General features: G+C 33.8%; 1 protein-coding gene across 7 annotated transcripts in view; it reads left to right on the top strand.

The window, feature by feature from the left end:
• The window catches only part of LOC147075910 (organic cation transporter protein-like), an 85,169-nt gene that overhangs the window by 15,705 nt on the left and 44,458 nt on the right, over positions 1-25,006 (top strand). For 2 of the 7 annotated variants that reach the window (XR_015069978.1, XM_085942235.1), the window contains exon 1: positions 14,763-15,084. The exons of 1 other annotated variant lie outside the window; for it this stretch is intronic. Coding sequence is in view for 2 of the 6 variants with exons in the window: in XM_085942235.1 (XP_085798361.1) it covers positions 14,999-15,084 (86 nt within the window). In the remaining 4 variants the exon portion in view is untranslated. Of the gene's footprint in view, positions 1-14,762; positions 15,085-15,551; positions 15,892-25,006 lie in introns of those variants that run through there. 4 more of the 7 variants (XM_085942237.1, XR_015069980.1, XM_085942236.1 and 1 more) reach the window with 4 other exon arrangements.

Genomic DNA, 25,006 nt, shown 5'->3' with positions numbered 1-25,006 from the left:
TCATAATAATTCAACAGAAAATTTAAAGTAAGGTGCATTGGGGTAATTCCGAATATGGGTATATTCCGAAAGTTCAAAAATTCTACCAATCGAAGCGATATTTTCCTATTGGCAACATTAAGTCTAGAAGCCATGTTCATTGTGATCGCTTCGTAAGTCGTCGCTAGTCGCTACTGTCAACAATGCGTGCATACCATCAAGTTTTTTCGGAGAAGTGTTTTTCGCGCCATTTTTGCTGATTCGTAATTACCCCAACTTACATATCTCGGAATTCTGGTAAGTTATTTGAATAAGTGATTGCTTTTACGATAGATTATCGTTTTTTACGAATTCGTCAGAGGAGCACAACGTCCTAACTGTGTTTTTAATTTTTTTTCGGAAATACCCCTTTGGGGTTATTCCGATACATATTCACTCCGCAATAGCCCACTTAACTTTTTCATAGTAATTGGCAGTGATTCTCAATCTGTAAAGAAACTAAAATTATATCTAATTTAGATGTACATAATATACTTAATTAAATTAATATTAAAGTAAGTAAATTTAGCGTCGTCCTAATAAGAAGCAATCGCACGCCCTATTATAATCTTGGGTATGTGCGGTAACGCCAGTCTTCACTTAACAGCATAACTAGTGTATCCGACATCATGAGCGAATATAGCAATGCTGATATTATAGATTATCTTGATTTTGAAGAATTGATGGATGAATACTCTGAAGATGATTGAAAAATATACAAGGAAGAACCGAGGTCACAAAAAAACAAAAGATGTGAAATATGGTGAAAGTTTAACTGCCGAAAATATACTCACCAACAACGATTCAAATTCTCTCTGTACTAAGAGTAAAGGTGTTGGCAAAAAAAGTAAAGGTAAAGAAAATCAAGCGGATAAAACAGACAAAAAAAACGAAGAGAAAAGACACATTGAAAGAGATGACAAAGACAAAGTTGATGTTTTTATAAAAGGAAAAAATATGACAACTAGAGAAGACTCAAAAGAAAAAGACAAAGATGAACAACTGCTACTAAAACTGAAAAATAAAGATATAGTATACAAAACTCAAGAAAAGGACCCTGCCATGAAGGAAAATTACAAATTAAATGATTCAGTGCTTGTCAGATATTCAATCAGAAAAAATGGAGGTACTATATTTGGTTCATAGAAGAAATAATAAAACATGAGGAAACATACTTCTCTATCAACTTCTTAAAAACTATGAGACCACAGCAGCAGCTAACCTTTATTACGACCAAAAGAAAAGATAGTGACAACGTTCCAGAGTCATTAATAGTGAAGAAGATAGATATACAAAAAAAGTGCTGATGAAATAGAATATTACTTATGTAATGATAAAGATAGAATTTAATTTGACTGATTGCGTACCAAACCAATAGATCATTATTATGTATATGTGAGGCTTTCAGACCATGTCTTAATCAATTCTGTTATATTTTTTTAACAGTGTAGCCCGCATTTTAGTTTTAGGTTTGCTAGCAGGAATAAATTATAAGTTTATGCCATAAAAGTAGATGAAAATGATTAAAAACACAAGTTCCGACTTTGATTTAACATTGTTAATGTTGACTAATTTAATTGTATGGGTATGAAGAAAGTTTATTTTGCTATGCAAAAAGCAGTAAGTAAACAAAAGATATCTTTATAAAAAATATTGTTCTATCAAGGTAGTCAAATAAGAATGTAGACTCAAATAAAAATTGATTTTTAAAATTATCACCTTCTTTGATTTTCCTCGTCTTTATTTTAATGATTTAAGGTGGTAGGTACTTGTGTCATATTGGGATATTTTTTCTCTTTATTTGTCACCGGTGGGAACAAAACTGGTAGTAACAACCGGGAATAAACCTACTCTGCTCCATCGCGTTCCACAATCCCTTTAACCCTAAGTTCTTAACTGAAATGTTGAGAACCACTATCTTTTTTTGGGGTAATTCCGAACTAATAGTATCAAAAGTTAGGGATTTTGGATACTATTAACAAAATTGATGATATTTTGTGTTAGGATTAATTACGGTCAAAAAAGAAAGGTAAACCTTCGGTCAAAGTGCAATAAAATCAACTTTTGAATAATTTCGGAATTACCCCAAGATAGTTCGTAATTTCCCCAATGCAAAAAAAAATGACTCAATATTTCAAATCCTCAATGTAAAGAACCCAACTATATATTCAAGAATCTAATATATATTTATCATACATCTTTTCTTTAAGTACACAGAGGTAAAACAATAATGGCAGTAAATATAAAACACTTTGAATAATTAACCGAAATATATAACCTCTAGTCATCTCATAGAAATTCCTGTCGGAATTACCCCAATGCACCTTATATAAATGTTCTTTTTATCTTGTAATTATTTATTACTTAGTGATATTATAATAAGATTGAAGAATTAGAATATTGTATTTATTGTTGAGGACTTTCGTTCTCACATGGTCAAATTAAATACCTAACTGCCTCTGACATACCTAGGTATAATTTTTAATAACATAAAAATGCGCTCTTATTTTTTATCACTGCCCTGGGCGCTAAAAACACATTATTACGCTCCTGTCACATAGTTAACCAATGCTTGGCTGAATTTTTCTACACGGATCGACCTGATTTGATGGTTAGTTTTATAAACATGCATATGCATTTTCATTTATAGGAAAAAATTGATGGTTCAAACCAGTGCTCGATATAGAAAATTTTACGAACCGGAGCGCTTGATATATATATATATATATATATTTAGTGCCCTATTTTTTGTTTGTTATATGTGTGACCTTGAACTGGATAAATGCAATAACCGTATGTAAATTCTAACATGTATATCAGTTCTATATTCTGAAGATTTGAGTATGAAAACCTTGTCCACAGCCACAGCCGAAAAACATGTCATTTATATGAAATAATATACTCTCAAAAATATGAAGAACAACCAATACAAAACAGTCTATTTTGTTGAATGGCAAAATCTAATAAAGATTGAAATAGCCCAAAAAATCTTAGTAACAAAACAACACAAAATCCCACTATTTATAGAAATTATTTATTGAACAGACTGTCCGGTTTCTTACTTTAAGACACAATATGTAAAGATTATCTTCATAATTATTCCCGAACCGGAGCGGTATTCTCTAGCTAGGATTTCACGAACCGGAGCTGCGCTACGTTGTTTCAAACCTTTCCCTTCTCTTATAAAAGATTAGTTTTGCTCTAATTATGTCACGAATGAAAGACGACAGGCAGCACAGCACTGGATGTTTTGAAAAGGAATTAATGTTGCCATCTGACATTTTATGAAGTCATATTTACAAATAGATATTGATATTTTTATTAATTATTATCACACTCCGTACAAATATAAATGACATTGTTGCACCCGATGTTTGTTTTTTAGCATACTAAATCGTGTCAACTGATATTAATTCATTCGCTATTTTGTTCGCTGTACCGGGTTCATGGCCAGGCTTCGAAAGGTCACAAAAGCGTTGTCTGTTTCGACTGTTAGCAATACTAGAAGAAAAAAGATAATGCGCGCCAAAGCATTGAATTCGGCAAATTTTCCACAACAATGTATATTTTGTTCGTTTATTGTATCGATAATCAATAGACGTCACACCCACACGCGCACACAGGACAACAATTTGGATGGGGGGGTCCATTTTGAAAAATTATCTCTAATATTAGTAATATTTATTTATTGATTTCAAAAGCGGCGGGTTAAGGCGATACATCAGTGAAACGGCAAATGATTTTCAAGTATAGAGCGCGACGAAATTTTGGACTCACTGCCATTCGGAGAGAGAACGTCGAGCTGGGAACACGTCAATTTATTTCGTGATGGCGACGGGGATATTAATTCTTAAATCGTGTAAAGATGACTAAAAATGTTACCCATTTACTTTAAAAAGATAACATGTGTATGAATATATTATTATTGTTACTAATAGAACAATAAACAGAACATAAAATGGACGCATTTTGGATTTATATGACAAATTATATTTCGTTTGGTATGCGTCATTTGCACCCGCGACCCGCAATCCGCGCATCGCCTAAACACGGTCTTTTTAGACCGTGCCTCAACTGAGGTATAGCCTTAACAAAATCTAGCAGGTGCGACTGACTTCGACACTTAGAGCACCTGCTACTTTTCCATGTACATTATTCATACTTCGATACTCCACACTTTGAGTCCAGCTACACCTGGCCCGTGGCAGCTGAGAGGGCTCTAGCCTTGGGGCCCTGCGTGACGCGTCTACCTTATAAGCAACGTTCCCTCTAATTTTTCTATTGTGTGTGCGGATCATCAACGCATCTGAGCAGTGACGTAACTAGCGTTGGTGTCACCCATCAGTTACGGGCTGCCACCCGGTGCGGTAAATTTACACCCTCCCCACAAGCACACACATACAATTTTTCATTAAAACTTATATTTTTAAGGTACATGTGTAATGTGGTACTTACAGGTTTGAGCATGTAATGGTTTCGTCCATTCGAGCAAAACTAAAATCTGGCAAAGAAAACTTTCTTTTACAATATTTTTGTGTTAGGACTGTGCGGGGGATGAAAACATATGTGCGGACACATTTTGCTAGGTGTGCGCGCGCACACCTTAGAGCAGCGATACTCAACCTGCGGCCCGCGGGCTACATACGGCCCTTTAAGTTTTTATGTGCGGCCCGAAACACATTTATTATCAGGAATTTCGTATATCTTGAGATTCGTTTCAACTTTGACGCACAGATAATGCCACCCGAAGAGGATTGTCATTATGGTCCACATCAGATCTGGTATAAGAGTTTTGCTATTGCAAACGATTCATTTAAAAAACAGACATAATTTTTAATATCTCAAAAATGTTTTGTAAAAAAGGGGGGGTTTCATGATTTTTTTCGTCACACCAGTAGTGATGCGGCCCGCGTTACTTTACAAATATATGTATTTGGCCCGAAGAAAAAAAAGGTTGAGTATCATTGCCTTAGAGGGAAAATTGTTTATAAGTGAGATAAACACACAACAATTTTTTTTTCTAGTGATAAAAAAGTCGCCTATGGAACTATTTTACTTCAAGAGTATTACAATTTTAAAATATATGGATGTGTGATGGAATTTTTGATTATTGTCCGTCGAAATTCTATAAATCCGTAATTCAAATGGGTGTATTCAATAATGCAAAAAATCGCTAAAAATACACCATTAAATTTGGGAAACGCTTTTGAAGAGCGTCACACTGCCTTTAACCCTGAGATAAGTAGGGGCACACGCCAAATATCCTGGCCTGGCCCGCTTCAGGGTGTGGGGGCCATGACCTGGCCTGTAGATCTAATTAAAGCTGCTCACCGACAAGCCGTTGCACTGTCGTATCCATACGTGGCTGACGAACGCGCGTGGCTTAACGGTCATAATTATTTAGAGTTATTTTGTGTCATCCGCGATGTCTTGTCTTTTAGACGTGCCTCATCGGTATATTAAGGCAAAAATTGGATGCCACAGATGCACCAATCAATGAGAGGCATGGATTTTTAAATGGCCACAGGCTTGACGTGTCATAGAATGGCCCTCTAGTGGGGCCAACCCCTTCAAAAGGCTGTTCTGTCATAACGTCCTGCCCACAGAAAATAAATATAATTCCGATAGGCTATATCCCAATACACTATATTTTGATGTAGGGTATTGAATGTGTAATAACGTGCAATAGTGTGTGTTGCAATCTTCAATACACCAATATTAAATGAGCGTCAATGCATAAACCGAGAGCAGTTGTCAGTATTTAACGTATGACGTATTCTTGACACGACTAAGTTTATTTCCACCCATACTTGAGATCGGTTGCCTGTTCATTGCCTGCTTCTCCACACGTCCTGTTAAGTATTTCATTTATCATTATTTCTGAGTTTCCTAGTCCTGACGAAAAAGAAGAACAACTTTACTAATATGTCAATTACATAAATAATTTCTATTTTTTCTGTTTCTGGGGGTCCCTGTAAACACCGCTATACATTATATATTTTATATAGGTATGAATGTATGATAATATGATAATACAATTGACATATTTCAATGGTAATATTATAAATAATTGTGACATAACCGTGTCTTAGCCTTCATTGAATTGCAAAACTGCATTAAGTAATAATATGACATACTACGCATGCAATAATAGTATGGTATTTTTTTATCATTCACATCATTACTACCTATCAATGTCAATAGATTTCAACATCTTCAGCTTAATTTTTGGCGGCATACATGAAATTAAAAAAGAAAGAACAACACAAAAACGGTTCTATGAATAAACAGAACGGTGACAAAACAGAACACCAATAAACAGAACTATGAAATTTCAGGAAAAATATAATTTACTGTTGAAATTGTCGTAACTCTATATTATGTTGTAGGTATAGATTTTTAATAACACAGGTTTTCAATACGCCATAAAAACAAATTATATAATTTCTGTATTTCTAATTGCTGGAAAGCCTCAATTAAACGGGACTCAACTCGGTGTTGCCGGCAAGTTAGATATCTTAGATTATAATATTCGTCTTAATCAATCTAATATTATGTAAAAATACTTGGGTGACTAGGTACAACAAAATAATGAGTTTAATAATTCTGTGTAGTTGAGCACGATTATCAAAATCAAACAGATAGATTGAGGTTTTTACGCCGAATGGTCAACATGCAGAGATTATAATATTAAATATTTATATATATATATCTTTTATAAATTTAAATTTAATAAGTAAGTATTTACTTAATTATTATTAATAAATACGTACGACAAAAATGAATGTTTTATTTTCCCTCGTTAAAAAATAAATAAATAAATTAAATTAAAATATTCTGCAAAAATGATATAATGTGCCATAATAATAATTTATAACGTTTACCATTGATCTTTTCTTGGATGACATGTTGATCAACATTAATTAGGTACCAATTTTGTCACCCTGTCAGTCCCGGGTATTTTAAGGGTGCATCTATACAGCCACATCTCGAAAGCCTCAACTTTCCGTGGTGACCAGTGTTTCCAATTGTGGTTGACTATTTGTCATTAAAAAAAGCTAGATTTTGTAAAAAATAAAATTGCAAATAAATTTATTTATTCTACCAAGAATGAAGTCAATACTTTTCCTTTATCGAAAAAAATTACTTACGAAAATTAAAAATGTCTACGTGTAAAAACTATTAAAATTTATACATTTCCACAGAAATAGATTTCAAAATTAACAACAAATCTACCTAAGTATATCATTATTGTCTCAACGGCATTAAAGTTTCGTTTTATGTTTGAAGACGAGAGCTTCTTTCTTGTAGGACAGACATAGAGAATTAAAGAACATACCTATTAGATGAATAATAATCAAATCAAATCAAATTTATTTATTTTACATATAATGAACATAACAAATTACCAATTCAAATCGTTCACGACATGACATATAATAAGTGTTAACAATTTTCAAAATAAAAATACTTACATAGAAATGTGACTTAATAATAAGTACAATAAGTAATAAAATAAGAAGAGAAATAAAATAGAGCAACAAAAATAAAAGTAGATGGAAGCACACAGAGTGAACAATCGATAGGCCCTATCTTAAAAAAATATAAAACAACGTCCACCTAAATTCACCCTCACGTAAGTGGAATATGTCAATATACGAAGTGATTTCATTAAACATGATTATTGCCCTCACAATTGGCATCACCAATGGCAATAGTTCTGCACCTTGGGAGAACAAACAACGGATGCCCTCGATTCTTATTGTTAAATTATTATTTTATATAAGTACGCAGAAATTCGGAGTAATATACAAAAACATTAAATAATGCATGAAATAGTTTTATTGTGTTTTTATTTCTCACTAAAACAGGTATCGACCTCCCTTCATTAAGTATCTGATAGTCAGAAATTTGATGAGCATGAAAATAAATAAACTAAATACCTAGCGTTTTTTCAACATATTTAAAGCTGTTGGAGGCATCAAAAAACGCTAGTAGAAAAGCTATAAGCAAGATGCGTTTTTTACAAGCTAGATGCCTAGGTCTGGCAAGACAAACGCTAAATTGGCAACGTTGTCCGTGACACATTATTACCTGGTTTAGCGTCCATCCATATTTCAGACACATCCATCTCATTGTTCGGCAAAATAAAGCCGTGTTTCTTACGTGCAACGCACAGTAGAACCCAGGTAGAACCTCAATGTTATTATTATTAACATAACTATGAAACGTTAGGCCCGTTTCAGACGGGACACGGTGTCGCGCTCCATATAATATAGGAGGCCTTTGTATTATGTTTATGAACGCTCAGAGCTAAAGATTCAACGCGTAATTTCGCGTTCTAAATTAGAACATAAAACTGGCTGCGGTAATAAAAATAAGTGTATCGGCGGCTTGAGAATCTAGCGGCCGACGGAAAAGTGTCCGGACACGCTTTAACTTATTAGCTCCTGGGCGTTCATAAACATGATACAAAGGCCCCTTCGTTCGAATACAAAGGCGTCCTTATTAAATACGAGCGCGACACCGGTGTCCCGTCTGAGACGGGCCTTATACCACCATGTTGCTTCTCAGTACGGCTACCAAATTTAAACACAACATAGTTAACTATATTATTTTCTACTAAATTAACCAAAAATAATTACCACTAACTTTACCTATATTTAACACAAAAACAATCAATTTCAACAACACGTACTCGCAGCTTTTAAATGACTGCAGTCATTCAAATCAATATTTACCGGCGACGTAAATATTGATTTGAATGACTGCAGTCAATAAAAAAAATATTTAATTCTGCCGTAGAAATTCTATCTTACTCTAACGCATATTGCGGAGATATAAGCCAGCCGAATGCCTTCTCCTCGCACTTTTCGTTCGTTTTTATCCAAGCCTTGATCCATCCGTACCATAGAAAAGAACCAAATCCAGCCTCAGATAGCGATAGGTAGGGGGGACGCCAAAGATCTCTTAGGTTGAGGAAGTGTCTCATTTTGAGAAAAACACACCTTAAATCTCAATCTTTTACTATCGCGACGATATTATCCCTATATGAACATAGATTCGCTTAAACTTTGATTAAAATTCGTATAGTTTATGTACTTAAATACAAGCTTATGCAGTATTTTTGCATTTTTCTTATTAACCAATAAAATAATTCTATACTTATGCCAGGACTAGATTCTAAGTAAAAATCAACCAGTACCAACAGTACCACAATAATGATTTATTTGAATTTGAACTTTTGTTGTTCAGCTTTTTTGTTTATTTAGTTTTCCGAATTAAACAACGTGTTATGTAAATTTGTGCTAGTTAAATTAACTCAATTATAATTTTCCCAGAATTATGATTTCTACTCTGTTTGATTTTTTTTTGGTAATGTTTGTGATGCTACTGTTATCTGTTCGGTCATGGTTTTCTCACACTCCGCGGGGAAGAGTCATACAATTCTTGTAATATTGTAATTATTCTTCATTTAATTTCTATTTCATAGCCACCGACAGTGGCGGATTTAGGCAGGTGGCGTCCCAAACCACAGACTTAATTATATGTTGTGACTTCCTTTTCGATAATTTTGCCCATGCGATAAGCGCCATTAAAATTTCAAATATGTTATGTATCAGTAACTCCTCTCTCTATGATATCTCCCAATGACAATAAATTGTCTTTTGTTTAATTAATCGACGCCCCAAGTTACTAATCATCAGTATCGAAGGGTAGAGGTAGGCTGTTAAGATCCGCCATAAATAGTGCACATTAAACTTTGTTAGTCATACGTATTTGTTTTTATTGAACTAAGACTACAATTTACAGAATGATGGTGTTTGTTAGTTTTTAAAAATCAATTAAGCGGATCTCAACTGCCTACCTCCACCTTTCTCCACTGCTAATCATGTACCATTCATTGTTAAGATGCTCGATCGGTGTGATTTCGACTATTGCAATGTACCTACTCAATATTATATTATTGATCAACCCCAATGTATCCACCCTATCTAGCTGTGTTACTACACACAAATATCAACCCTTGTAGGTACATGAACTTAGCGTTACTAATATTATATACTTACTTACTATTTCATATTATTTTTATACTATTGTGAATGATTCTCATATCATTCAACTCGGACCATTCAACTTATTAAAACTTAGCTCATTTCACCGCTCACCGAGCTGTTTCACTGCGGATCGAACTCTCCTGAGTTCTTTCCCTTTTATTTATATACCGTGTAACTGTAAACTGAGAATTGACGAATAAACATCTCTGGAGATTAACATCTATCGAGTTTTATTACTGACATGCACCTTCCACCATGGCCTCCACAAAGGGGAGGGCTGACAGGGCTCTAGCCTGGGGGCCAGGGCTCAGGAGGGGCCCGCCGAGGCGAGTCGATCAGATACGTGAGATAAACACACCACAAATTTGCTAAAATAGTAAAAAGAAGTCGCCTGCGGCATTATTTTCCTTCAGTAATATTATTATTTAAAATTATGTGGTGTACGATACAATTTTTAATTGTGTATCGATACTCGACTACACCATAATTCAAATGGATGTAAGTATTAAAATATATTTAAAAAAAAAAACACTAAATACACACATTAATTTTATCGCGTACATGTACACCATTTGGAAAACGCTATTGTAGAGTGTCATACTGCCTTTATCCTTAGCGATAGGTAGGGGGGCCGCCAAAGATCCTAGCCTGGGAGCCCGCTTCAGAATTTGGGGCACATGCCTTCCACTGGACCACGTGAAGGATCGGGGCCCTTTAGTAAGGAATTCCGTTGCCGAAAACATAACAAATACTTACATCATTAGTTATGTTGCTTGCAGAACCATCCGCAACACCTTTTTACGTTTTTCTTAGCTCATATTCTTATTTATCCGGTACAAATCTTGCAATCGATTTTTAATTAACTTCCCGACTAGCTAATCATTTGAAACTTTTAGAATATATCAGAACACGATGCCAATGCATTTTTTAATACTTTTAGCCATTTTTAAGTAGAATTGAATTCATTTTCAGTTAATGCTGTTTTGTATGAAAAGTTTTTTCGACACCATTATTGATTGCTAAGCGGATGGTCCTAGCAACTACATTATTAATAGGTATACGTGCATTACTATGGCAATCAATATGAATGTCAAAATGACATTCCAGTATTATTTCTATCAACCACAAATTTTTTGATCGTTTAAGCTAGTCAAGTCAAGTTTATATGATTCAACAGAAAATTTTAAAACGTTGTAGGTACGAGGGTGGGTCAATAAGTCCTTAGAAAAGCCGACAGGTGGCGCGACTAGTACTGTAAGCGGTTTGTTTTCATGCAGCGGCACTACCGATTCAGTATGCTGCGAAGTTTCAATCAGATGGTTGTTGTTTTTTATTTTCGTACATTTAAAAAAAATTTTGCTTGTTTACAAAAACGGAGAAAATTGAGTTTAGAGCTGTTATTAAACATTTTAATATAAAAGGGTTAACAGCAAAGGAAATAAAAAATGAGTTGGATTTAGTTCACGGCATATCTGCTCCTTCACTTGCAACTATTTATAACTGGTTAAATGAATTTAAACGTGGTCGTACATCAACAAAGGATGAACCACGCTCAGGACGTCCTGTAGAGGTGACTACACCAGAAATGATCAATAAAATCCACGATATGGTGTTAAGTGACCGAAGATTAAAGTTGAGTGAGATAATTGAGGTTACATGGATCTCAAAAGGTAGCGTCATTTCTATTTTACATGACAAATTTGGCATGAAAAAAGTTTCTGCAAGATGGGTGCCGCGTTTGCTCACAGTCGACAATAAACGCAATAGGGTGGTGGCCTCTAAAGCCCTGTTGTCGCTCATGCAACGCAATCCGGATGAATTTTTTCGTCGCTTTGTGACTGTAGATGAAACATGGATACACCACTATACTCCCGAGACGAAAGAACAGTCAAAGCAGTGGATTGCGAAAGGCGAACCATGTCCAAAGAAGGCGAAAACCGTAAAATCAGCTGGTAAGGTTATGGCTACTGTATTTTGGGATGCACGTGGAATTATTTTCGTTGACTATTTGGAAAAAGGGAAAACAATAACATGGGATTATTATGCATCTTTATTGGACCAGCTAAAAAACGAAATTGAAGAAAAACGGCCTCATTTAAACAGGAAAAAAATCCTCTTTCATCAGGACAATGCCCGTGTTCACACATGTTTACGATCAATGGCTAAAATTGAAGAATTGAAGTTCGAATTGGTCGACCACCCACCGTATTCGCCAGATTTAGCCCCCAGTGACTTTTTCCTTTTCCCAAACTTAAAAAAATGGCTAAGTGGACAACTTTTTTTTTTCAAATGAAGAAGTCATCGATCGGACAAATGCTTATTTTGAGGACCTTCCGAAAACTTATTTTTCTGACGGTTTAAAAAAAATTGAGAAACGTCTAACCAAGTGTATTGAGCTCCAAGGAGATTATGTTGAGAAATAAAAAAAAAATACAAAAATAAAAACTGTTTTAATGCTTTTTTCTAAGGAATTATTGACCCACCCTCGTATATAAAAAGCTCTTTTTATCTTGTAATTATTACGTCTTAATTTATCTGACATACTTAAGTATATACAAAATATAATGTAATTAAATTTGTCCTTTCAAATTGTATTAGGTACTGACTGTAAACATCAGTCTATTTCCTGGCGCCCTTTGCCGTACAAAGATTTACGAGTGTATTATGACTATTTTGCATATTATTATAATTAATTAATAAAACTTGACCGACCTCCTATTCGGACTCTGTCAAAATGCTGCCTGGTAGTCTTGTCTATGGACCTACTTAATTATTAGTCGTTCGTCGGAGATTTTAAACATAATTGCGATCATTCTTAGATTATTTGTCAAACATTGGTAAGTGCAGCCCGTGTCCGGAAATTTATACGCATGGGGTTGGGTATATTATCAGGGTTCGAAATGGATCGGAGCGCCGTTCCGGTTGATGAAATCCCCAAAATTATCGCTCCGTCTCGTGGAAAAAATATTTTGACTGTTTGAGCTAGATAGGCCATATTACAAAAAATCTAACACACTTATTTTTATAAAATATATTTAGGTACATATAATTAGATAACTATGTTAATATTTTTGAAAAATTATCGAGCGCTCCGGTTCGTAAAATTTTCTATTTTGAGCGCTTCATATTGGGCTGTTGTATCGGAAACCGATGGCCGTTTAGCATTGAGATCAAATGTATGCATAAATAAAAGACGTAGGCAATAAAAACCACCGGAAAGACAGAAGAATATAAGTCGGTAAATAGATTAGAATTTTGAATGATTCAGGTTATTCATTGATGTAGGCTAGTAAGTAGGTACGTGGCACGTTTAGTGACGTAGAGGTCAGATGCACTGACTGATCTGGAGTTTATCTACGATAAAAAATAGCAATCTATTTGTTATGCATTGCGTAGATAATATTTTACATTCAGTTTATGAGAAATGAGCATCTTTTTTAAAAAATGTCAATATAAATATTTAATAATGCTGTGACTAGTTTTAACTATTCGGACGCCCCTTTAAATTTTTCTGACGAATCGGTTGCGTCATATGCGTTAGAGAAACGCGCTGCTGGTTATATAAATCGATATTAAATTAATGTTGTAAATTGGAAAATTACTGTTTGCAATGCTCCCGCGAACATCGCGTCATTTCTTAATCTCAATGCTATACAGTAGATATTATTCATGTCAGAAGTTGAAAGAATTGCAATTACTCAACTATTTGAGATAAGAGAAAGAGGCTGTATTCAATTATACCTACGGACGTCACTATTATCATATTATATTTCAATATAAAAATATTCCGTTTATGTACTTAATTGTAAATTAAATTATATTATAATATTAAATATATTATAATATTCGCACACCATGCCGCCCCTATATTATGCCGCTCTAGTGGTGTGCATCCCCAGAATCCCCACTACGGGTGGGCCTTGGCGAAAAAGCATAATATCGACTACCTTGCATAGTTACATAACTGCCTACTAATAATTAATATTGCTAGGTATTGATAAATGGGGTTACCTACTTCATAATATTATTTCTGTGTTATCAAATTTTATTTATTTATTAATTATCATGTCAAGACTGACTTGTTTTATGTTATTTGCATGAATACATTAAATTTATTTAATATTATTTCAAGATCTTATCCCTTTCCCAAATTGTTTTGACATTTAAAAAAAAAAATCTAAATTCTAAAGAAGCGAATTTTTGATGAATTACAATAATAAATATTGTTAATTCGGCAGTAGTTTTACTTGTTTTGCATTAGATGTCGTTGTTTAATAAAATAAATAATATTATTGATAAAACTTACAAAATAAATAATTACACGTCGAATATATGTACTTATTCGTATAAACTTAGGTATGTGGTATTGTGATAATATAACACAGTATAATCATATTATAATGTATATAACAGCTAATATCGTAACTGCTGATAGAAACAATAATTTATTTTGTCTTTACAATCTAGTAAAATAATAAAAAATGTTAAATAATAATACAATAATTCAAGGATTATCGGATAACATGTATGCATTTTGCAAAGCACTGTGTAAATTATTATGTTTATCAATCTAGTGCAGCGTTTATGTGCGGAGCGAAATATTAAAACCTTCTTGGAGAAAATATAATGTCACCCGTTTGGAGTATTCGCTGGAGATAAAATTGGCGGCCTGCCCTAAAATCATTCAGTATATCGCCGGCCTGGCTTGCACGGTCGCGTCATTCTTGCTCGCGTTCGTATGCCGCGCTACGTCTTCATTGTGACATTTACGGAATACAAAGTGCCAACGTAATAAAACGAAAGAAAATAATAAATAAACATGACTGCCAAAAGTGCCATACGACCGAATACCGCGTCGGCCGTGAACTTAGATGTGATTCTACTGGAATTGGGACAATTCGGAAAATCTCAGCTGTTTACCTATGTTTTCATATGCCTGCCGATTATATTTTCGGCCATGTACAATTCGAATTACATTTTCTCAGCGGAAGACATGGAATATAGGAAAGTATCTTTGCAATAATAACAATAACGCACGAGGGAATAAAATTGTACACTGGTTTAATTTATCATTTTACTAAACAAACAGTTTGAAGTTGTTCACATAACCATGTGCTTACAGCTATCTGCTGATAATAATAATAATATTATTCGCGACGTCCTGGAAGTGCTTGTCTGTAAAATCAATACATACCTAGGTACAATGTCAGCGAATGCAGGCGAGCAATATTGGTTACGCAGATTGTAAACGAAATATTAAAAAAAAATATAGGTAGGTACATTGATTTCTTTTTAAGAACCAGTTTTATTGAATAAATTACTGTAGTCTAGCATTGGACGTCTTCGTGGTATCTTCTGAAGTTGATTATTTTCATAGAATTGTGTACCTAGGTACTATGTATACCTAATTTAAATTTGGAAAAAAATACATAGGTAGGTAGGTATAGAGGTAGATTTTTAATCTAGTAGATTGGTAGGTTTGTTTTTATATTTTTCGTAGTGTGCAAGGACAAATATTATGTTTATTGTTTATGGATTATTTATGACGTTTCAATTAAATTTGTATAGTAGTAGGAACGATAAAGTTTCTTTACAATCGCCATTCACCTGATTCAGTAAGTAATAATTATTCAAGATATAAGTAATGCGTAAATAAAAATCACATGGGTACGATAAAAAATATTTGTTTTGCATTTTAAGAATTAAATAAAACAATCGATTTTATTAAATAATTGTAGATCAATTAAATGATCTACAATCTACATTCTACACTAGGTACCCCACCGATTATTATAGATATGGGCTGTCATCTTATGTACTAAAAAAACATTCATCGTAGAGCAAAGGCTGGCACATCACACTTGTGATACTTTTTAAATATCACCAGCTGTATAAAAAACACGTGTTCATATTTTTTCAATCAACCATTGATTCATGATTGTATTTATTATGTATAATATAATATATTGTCAATATTGCCATAATACCTATACATAATCGTGTCATGTTCTCATTTTTCTTGCCTAACTCCACACCCTAAAATATATTATAAATGGAGCGAATAAAATTTAAATCAATAAGTTTAGTATCACTCCTTATTTGTTATGCCTATGCCTATTAAATCTATGCCGCAGTTGTTTGCGAACTTCTACCGACTCAGACTTTTTACGAGGAAAGATTGCTAGCCATTCGTTTAATCCGGGTTCAATTAATATACAAACTGATTCGATCGTGATTTGTAATATTTAATAATAAATCCAGTTAAAAGTGGTGAAATATTGTGTAAGTAATAAGTTTTTTTGTTTTTATTGTGTGCACACTAACTGATATGACGTTTGTGTATTTTTTAGCAAAATAATATCGGCTGTTTTTTGTGTATGCTTCACAAATAATGTACTCGAAAATGTCTGTTTTAAATTTATTGAGTATATATCGACGTTGAGCCATTCAACTAGTGCTAAAAATACATGAGCGCGCGGATGAATTTAGATTTTAGTATTGCCTCCGTGTTGCCATAATATTATACTTACTACGTGCACTGCATACCTACTGCATACCTAATCCACCTCATTAGCTTTGATTAATATTTTAGAGTAGGTACATCACATTATTTAGAAAAAAATCCTTGATTTTTCGGTACATTTCAGTGGCGTGCAGTTCATAGATACTGTGGATCAGTGGTTCCCATGTGCTGCCAGCAACATCATTTTCAGTATTTAATTTAATTAACTGTGCTAACGTCAAATATGCATTATTGGAAATGAGTCATGACCAAGTACTTTAAAACCACGGTTGATAAATTTTCGTCGAAGTTATACGTCGGCCAAGAATCAAGTCAATTCAAAGAATTCGCAACAATTATTATTGCTTTATTAATATTGTCGATTTTTCCTACTACTGTATACTGTGAAAGATCATTCAGTGTAATGCACTTCATAAAAAAACAAATATCAAAGCCAGTTGACAGAATGATGTAAACTTAGAAGCAGCCATGCGGCTCGCATTCGAAAAAGGAGTATTGAGAAATTTCCATTTGCATTATTTTAAAATAAATAGATGTGTACTAAAATGTTCAAATGTTTTTTATTAAATAATGGACTTGTCCATAAATAAATTGATCCATTTTTTGGTAAGTAAATAAAATTTAGCTTTAATTTTTTCAATCACAATAAAAGTAAAATTTAGTGCGGCCACCAGACGTTTCCATAGATCTGTCAATGCCAATTGTGCAGTCACAGTTAAATTTCACGTGATAACCACTGCTGTAGATGCGGCGCATGCCTAAATTATTCCTAGATATTCATATAAAACATTGAGGCGCGTACACAGAAAAAATCTGTATCAATCGGGAAGAAGTAGATAAACTACAGGGCTCAAAATGGACCGGAACACACCGGAGCTACGTTCCGGTTAGTAAAATCGATACAAGTATCGCTCCGTCTCGTCGAAAAAAAATAATATAACCGTCTGAGGTAGATAGGCCATATAACAAAAAATCTAACACGCTTTTATAAAATACACATAAAATTTGATAACTATGTTAATATCTTCAGAAAATTGTCGAGCGCTCCGGGTCGTAAACTTTTCCATTTCGAGCGCTTGGTAACTACACGAGAATCAACCTGTCATGGGAACGATTTTAAACGTTATTATTTTTATTTAATTATGCAATATTCTGTTTATTTGATATTAGCAACAAATTAAATTGTATAGGTTTATACATCAGCTGATTTTTACCTATTTTTCTTAAATAATGAAATATTAGAAGTTACCTATATGACTTATCTACTTCTTCTCGGTTGATACAGAATTATTTGGAAAGAGTCCATTTTGAAAAAATATCCAGTTTTAAAAATTGACTTTTAAGTCTTCGGAAGGGGATAGGTTAAGAAAATCTGTCAGGTGCCACTGACTTCCAAATTAACTTAACATATTACTTATAGCTTATATAATATTACTTATAGATTATAGCTCGTCGCTTCAACTGTAGAATACCGAACTTTTTCAGGATCATTCCCTATACCCAGACACTCCACACTTTGATTCTAGCTAACATTTGACCTCAATGATAACTAATGGTGTTCACATACTAGCTATTGCGAGCTGTCGCGTCCACGAGTGGTGATTGAATTAGTCATAATTATTAGGATCGTTAGTGTCCGTTTGTGTGGTCCGCGCTGTCTTTTAGACGTACTACGTCAGAATATTAAAGCAAACATAGGACGCAAATTTATGCAGCGGGTATTCCATTGACATGGACATCGGGTGTCATAGGGTGCTGAGAGGAGTGGGGTCAAACCATTCATAAGCTGTTCGACAGCTGAATTCATCAGGGTCACGATTCAGATGAATCGATTGCGTATATATTTATATATCCAGTTCAAGGATATAATGTTTCAATATATAATTGGTAAATAGCTATTTTGATAGATAAAACTGCTAGTGATGAATAGCATGCTCAAAGTTGCCGCACGCCACTGGTAGGTACATATTTATTACAAATTGTAAACAAAAATCAAGTAAATATAGTTGTTACAAACTTGTATTTAGTATGTACCTAATGATTATCTACACAAACACGAAAGAATAGTATTAATCATGTCGTATTATGTTATTCAGACGATTCAAAGCAGAATATTCACTCAAATTAGAGGCTATAATGAAATGCAGATGTTAACAACATGAAAATTGAACTTGAGTTAGTTATGAATGGTTGGTATAATTATATTAATTAGTACATACATTAACCAGTTCGAAACTTCTACCGGAACTAAAGCATTCACATTACTGTCTGTGAAATTATTGTAGATAGCCAAATACATCGGTATATAGAATATTTTTAGAATTTAGATGAACAATCGCTTTTATGACATATCTTAGTACCTACCTACTATAAGTACATATTATCGAAATAAAAACGTATAGTATCAAGCAGGCGACTTTTTCTTTGCATGGAACAACTACTATACCTAATATGAGAAAAGTATAAAAGACTATGGTTTTTTATGTATACAATATAAATTTACTAGATATGAGGAAAATGTGATGACATTTTACGACGATTATTATTTTGCTACAAAGAATAAAATGAACATAAATATGAACTTTTCGTAAGGTGTTTCAAACATTTAATTCTCTGAAGCGGTCGAATTGGACCGGAATGCACCGGAGCGCAACTCCGCTTCGTAAAATCCTTGAGACTACCGCTCCGTCTCGTGGAAAACGTTTAAAATTGCGCCCCAGTTCCGAAATTATCATTACATTAATTTACATTGTTTTAATAAAGTTTCTCCAGCTATTTTTACAAACAATACTCAGATTTTGTGTTGTGTAGTTACAAAATTTTTATGCTATCTTAATGGTTAATATGACCTAGACAATAATTCTGATTAATGAGGGTTTTATACCATTCCATAGGAGTTGGGTTTGGTGTCCAGGATTCGTCTTCAATGTCTGTGGATGTTAGGTATATGATACTAATAATTTAACTAAGTAAACGATCGGAAATAATACATTATTTACAATATAGTACAAAGCAATGACGTCCCATGGGGGTAGACAAACTATGCACAAAATGTAAACTATGCAAAATATGCGGCAGATAAATTATAATGTAAGAAAAATAATAATACCATTTATTTTTTGAGAGCATTTTAGTAGGTAGTTGTGCGTATTAGATGTCTACTAATAATAAAAACTCGCACACTAAAATTATGTAAATTTTAAAATATATGCATAATATTATGTAATATTTATTTAAAAGCCACAGAAGTAAGCTGTTAATATCTGATACAAATAGTGCACACTAAACTTGTCAGTTATACGTATTTTTTTTCATTGAACTAAGACTACAAATTATTGTAGATTGTGTTGGTTTAGTTTATAAAATTCAATTCAAACCCTTCGTAAACCATGCCTTAATATCAAAAAAATATTCTTCTGCCTATCTCCAACTAAAGTTATGTATGATTTAATGGCGTAATTATAGATATTTTATAGATACAAGAATATTTTTATCTATTATGGTTTGGTTAGCAGGTTTGTTGAATTAAAAAAAAAATAACCGACACCATCTGAATTTAATAATATGTATTCTTAATTTAATGAAAACAAATAAATATGACTGCGCCTGAAACCTAACTATTATGGTTTGGTTTAGGCAGGGTTTAATTGACATTCAAAAACTAACCAGCACCACCTGGAAATTGTATCCTTAGTTCAATGAAAGTAAATAAGTATGACTGACAAAGTTTAGTTTGTGCAACTCATGGCCCCCACAAGGGGGGGGGGGGCTGACAGGGCTGTAGCCTGGGGGCCCGGGCTTAAAGGGAATCCGGTGTGTCAGGTCGACCAGTTAAGTGAGATAAACACACATCAAAAGTTTGCCCTAATTGTAAAAAAAGTCTATTTTATTTGAAAACAATTGTTAACATTTACAAATATGTGGTGCAATTCGACGTTATATGATGATTTATGTAATTAAATGATACCTATTCACGTGTAGACATTAATTTTAATTGGTTTCAGTGTGTTTCCAAACTAATAATAATGGCCATTTATCAAATATATTGAAGGGCGCATGTTACATGACTACCAACCATAAAACGGATGGCTTTCAGTACTTTATAATACCTAGAATGCTGAGCGCCGGCAACTCAATAATTCAAGTAGATTTATTTAAAAATACTACAAAGATGCGTCTAATTCCAAAAAGCGTTAAGTCCATTTTTTTTTCAATTGGTCAAAATCGAGAAAAAAATATGCACGTATTCTTTGTATAATTTTACACAATATGTATTGATCTATAAATTCCAAAACGCGACATAACCCTACGAAAAAAAAATATTTTTAGTCTCGATTTATTACAAAAAGCGCCAAGTCCGTGTTTCAAATTATTTAAAACTTGATTGCTTTCGCGCGTGTTATAAGGGAACCAAGGGTTCCAATAAGGGAACGTTCAATATTGAAAATGGCGTCACCCATGCTGTAGCATCTGGTAAACTCATGACAGTGCCACAGAAATATGTGCCGTATGCGGAGTAAATTAAAAAGTGAGGTACAAATAGCGCTACATCCAATTTTATTTTGTCTATATTTATTACATTTAAGAGTTTATCGGCTGACATCAATTGCCATTTGGTTATAATTTCGACATAGAATACAACGGCAAAAATAATCTCACGTTAAAACAAATAATTGAAGCTTGAAACATAAAAACGTTGTTTCCCGAAAATATTGAATTGTGGACTTGTCGCTTTTTGTAATTAGACGCCTCCAAAAATACACGACACGTCTTTTATTTTACCTTGCGGAATCCTGGGGTTCCATTGGGGAATACCATTTAGGGAACACTATAAGTGTAGAATATCACACTGCCCTTCCTTAGCGGTAGGTATGGGGGCCCGCTTTTTGATGTGGGGGCCATCATCCGTACTTATTAGAGTTCTTTTGGTGTTTTTATCACAGTATTTCGGTTTCATAATATGATGAATGAATGTCGTGACTCGTGATGTAATAAATTATAGGTATATGGCAGGGATGGCGAACCTATGGCATGCGAGATGATTTTGCATGGCACGCGAATGTTTTGTGTTGAAGAGAAAAAAATAGATATATAATGTAAAAGATATTTTTTTACAAAAAGAATATTAAAAATGCGTATTTTCTTCGCTTTTCTTTACTTCTTTAATATTTTTACGAATAATATTTATCAATCGATGCGCAAACGGAAACGACGAAATTCATGCATAAATGTCAGATCCCATTGTATTACAAATAACAGGCAGCTGATACTCTTGAAGAATAAGCATTATAATTAATTTAAATTGCATATATAGGTGCTTAGGTTTTATGTGTCACATAAAATAATATTATAGCACTGACCTCATCAGGCGGCGGGGTAAGCCGTGTCGCGAACCTCTGATTTTGATCGATTTACAATCATTTTACAATGCTTGAGACCACTGTAGCGAGAGGATGCCTCTTCTGAACCGTGAAATTTTGGCGTTAATTTGTGCGTAGAGAACCAAACTAAGTAGGTATTATAATAATAATACTCAAAAACGTAATTGCTTGTAGTTTTTGAACTTTTTTAAAATATCGTTTTCCTGCTCGAACTACTCGAAAAACTGCTCGGCACGTCAGACAGTCAAAATATAATATTTGGGAAATTTTGGCACGCGTACCTAAAAAGGTTCGCTATCCCTGGTATATGGTATCTGCATAGATAATATTATATGCACGCACGTGTAATACGAGAGTTTTATTCTAATTTATCCCAATTGAGAGTAAATTAGTGCCTATTGAAGCACAGCGATAGAAAATTTTGCGAATATGACTTCCTATAAAATTATTACAACTCAGGGGTGCATACAGGGAAGTAAAGTGGTTTCCTACCGACCCCGGGAAAATAATTGCGATTTTCTGGAGAATACTTTCTACATTGTCGTCTGCAAAAGGGCTTGTAATTCCGGGATTCACTTCCTATCTTGATCACGAAATCCTGTGATAGATGCTAAATTTCATTAAATTATAATAGATTTAAATTTTGTACTATTCCCTTTGAGTAGATAATAGTATAATAAACATATTATATCCATTAGAATTTAAATTCAAATTCCATTAAGTACCCTTGGTCGATAGTATTAATATTATAAATTTAATTATTATTTTATTGAGCTAAAACGGTACCTACTGGTTATCCTCTCCTACATTTATAAGATTATATTCTCTTTTCAAGAAATTCCCGGTGACCCACGACGGCCGAGCGGCTGCCGTATCGGCTTATAGTGTTGCATGTCTCGCGTTCGAATCCGGTGTCTGGTAAATTCAGATAATGTTTGTCAATGTGTGTTTGGACCCAAAAAATTAACCTAATAGTTTTTTTTTTTTAATTATTAATAACCATGTCCTTGCTTTTTCGTAGAATGTGGTTGTTAGTAATTTTGAACAATCACAAATACCCAGGCTTTGAGAAAAACACATAAATATTGTGTCCTGACCGGGAATCGAACCCAGAACTCTCGGGTGGAAGGCAAGCGCCTTTTGCACTGCACCACGAGAACCGCCGGACCTAATAGGTTGATCGTGTGGCTAACATCCATTTCTCGTAAAAACAGGTTTGGTTTAGGTAGAGTTTAATTGATTCATAAAAATTAACGAACACTATCTGCAAATAAAATTGTAGTTTTAGTTCAATGAAAATAAATGCGTATGATTGAAAAAAGTTTAGTATGCACTATTTATGTCGGACCTTAACAGCCTACCTCCACCCTTCGCCACTGGTTCATACACGGTTTGCTGCTATTGATTTAATTCGATAACAAGAAAACTATCAATCGATTCTGAAATCTTAATACACTAACAAACGCGTAATGTTACATTTAACAAAAAATAGCAAAAATCGTAGTTAAGATTTTTTTCATCTTCATGCACTACGCACAAACTCCGTCGATAAATATAATTGGCACTAAGAATAGTTAATTCTAACTTAATATATTAAATGATTGTGAAAAAGGAATTGTTCAGTATTGACCTCGTTATTTTTAATGGGTTCCGGTTCCGGCACCGGTTCCATTTCCAGCCCTGATTATACTACACAAAAATGAATATTTTTTACATAGGTATTGTAATAGTAAACTGACGCAGAATAATTTTTAGATTATTTAAGATACTTTTTTAGAAACATAAAATCTCTAAAATCAAACACACGAAAGAGATGATTTTTCCTATACTTCATCATTTATTGTTGGATCAACAATGTCTATCATTAAATCAAAAACCTGTTTTCCATTGTCCTAAATATGTATTGCAATTCATGATGTGATCTGATGAAATTTGTACGTACTAAGGCTGTTATTAAAAACTTTGAATATATCGTGGCAATTAGTTGTCGTTGACAAAAACATGCCAGACACAAAACACTAGATTTTGTGAAAATAAAGTAAATTTACTTATTCTACCAAGGTCGCAGTCAATACCTTTGCTTTCGCATATCGAAAAAAAAACATACATTTTAACAGAAATATATTTAAAAATTATCAGCAAATACCTACCTATATTGTTTCAACAGTGTTAATTTTTCGTTTCATGTTTGAAGACGAGAGCTTCTTTCTTGTAGGACGGATATATGAATTAAAGAACATACCTTTTAGATGAATAATAATGTTAAATTATTATTTTATATACGTGGAGATTCGGAATTATATATAATTATAAACATTATTCACATTCATTGTGTTTTATTTCTCACTAAAATAGATACCGACCTACCTGCATTAAGGCTATACCTCAGTTGAGGCATGGTCTAAAAAGATCGTGGCTAGGCGATGCGCGGATTGCGAATCGCGGGTGCAAATGACGCATGCCGAACGAAATATAATTCGTCATATGAATCCAACATGCGGCCATTTAATGTTCTGATTCGAGAAATTTGCAGCGTCGTATGGGGAGCGGGATAGTCCCGACTCTTCTGTAGACTCATCCATTTCAATTCGTGACACTCAGTATGCGGCAGCGGACAGCAGAGCCAGTCCAAAAAACAAAAATTTTCTTTCTTAACTTTTTAAGCACTATGGTGCATGGTTGCAGCATCAGTCCCGTGCGGCTCCGTCTCGGGACGGAATGAGCACGTAAAATCACTTCTTTCAGACACGTTTAAAGCGTCATAGAAAGCGGCCGTGCATATCCACGGCTGTGCATATATGACGGGTGGTGGTGAGCACTTTAATGTTCTATTAGTAACAATAATAATATATTCATTGACATGTTTTCTTATCAAGTAAATGGGTAACGTTTTTAGTCATCTTTACACGATTTAAGAATTAATATCCCCGTCGCCATCACGAAACAAATTGACGTGTTCACAGCTCGACGTTCTCTCTCCGAATGCCAGCGAGTCCAAAATTTCGTCGCGCCTATAGTTGAATATT

The sequence above is a fragment of the Rhyacophila brunnea genome, unplaced genomic scaffold (genome assembly GCF_057557595.1).
Source record: "Rhyacophila brunnea isolate RB1 unplaced genomic scaffold, BYU_Rbru_1.0 scaffold_14, whole genome shotgun sequence".
Classification (NCBI taxonomy): domain Eukaryota; kingdom Metazoa; phylum Arthropoda; class Insecta; order Trichoptera; family Rhyacophilidae; genus Rhyacophila; species Rhyacophila brunnea.
The sequence above is the reverse complement of the archived record's forward strand: the minus strand, read 5'-3'. Positions and strand labels throughout refer to the sequence as shown.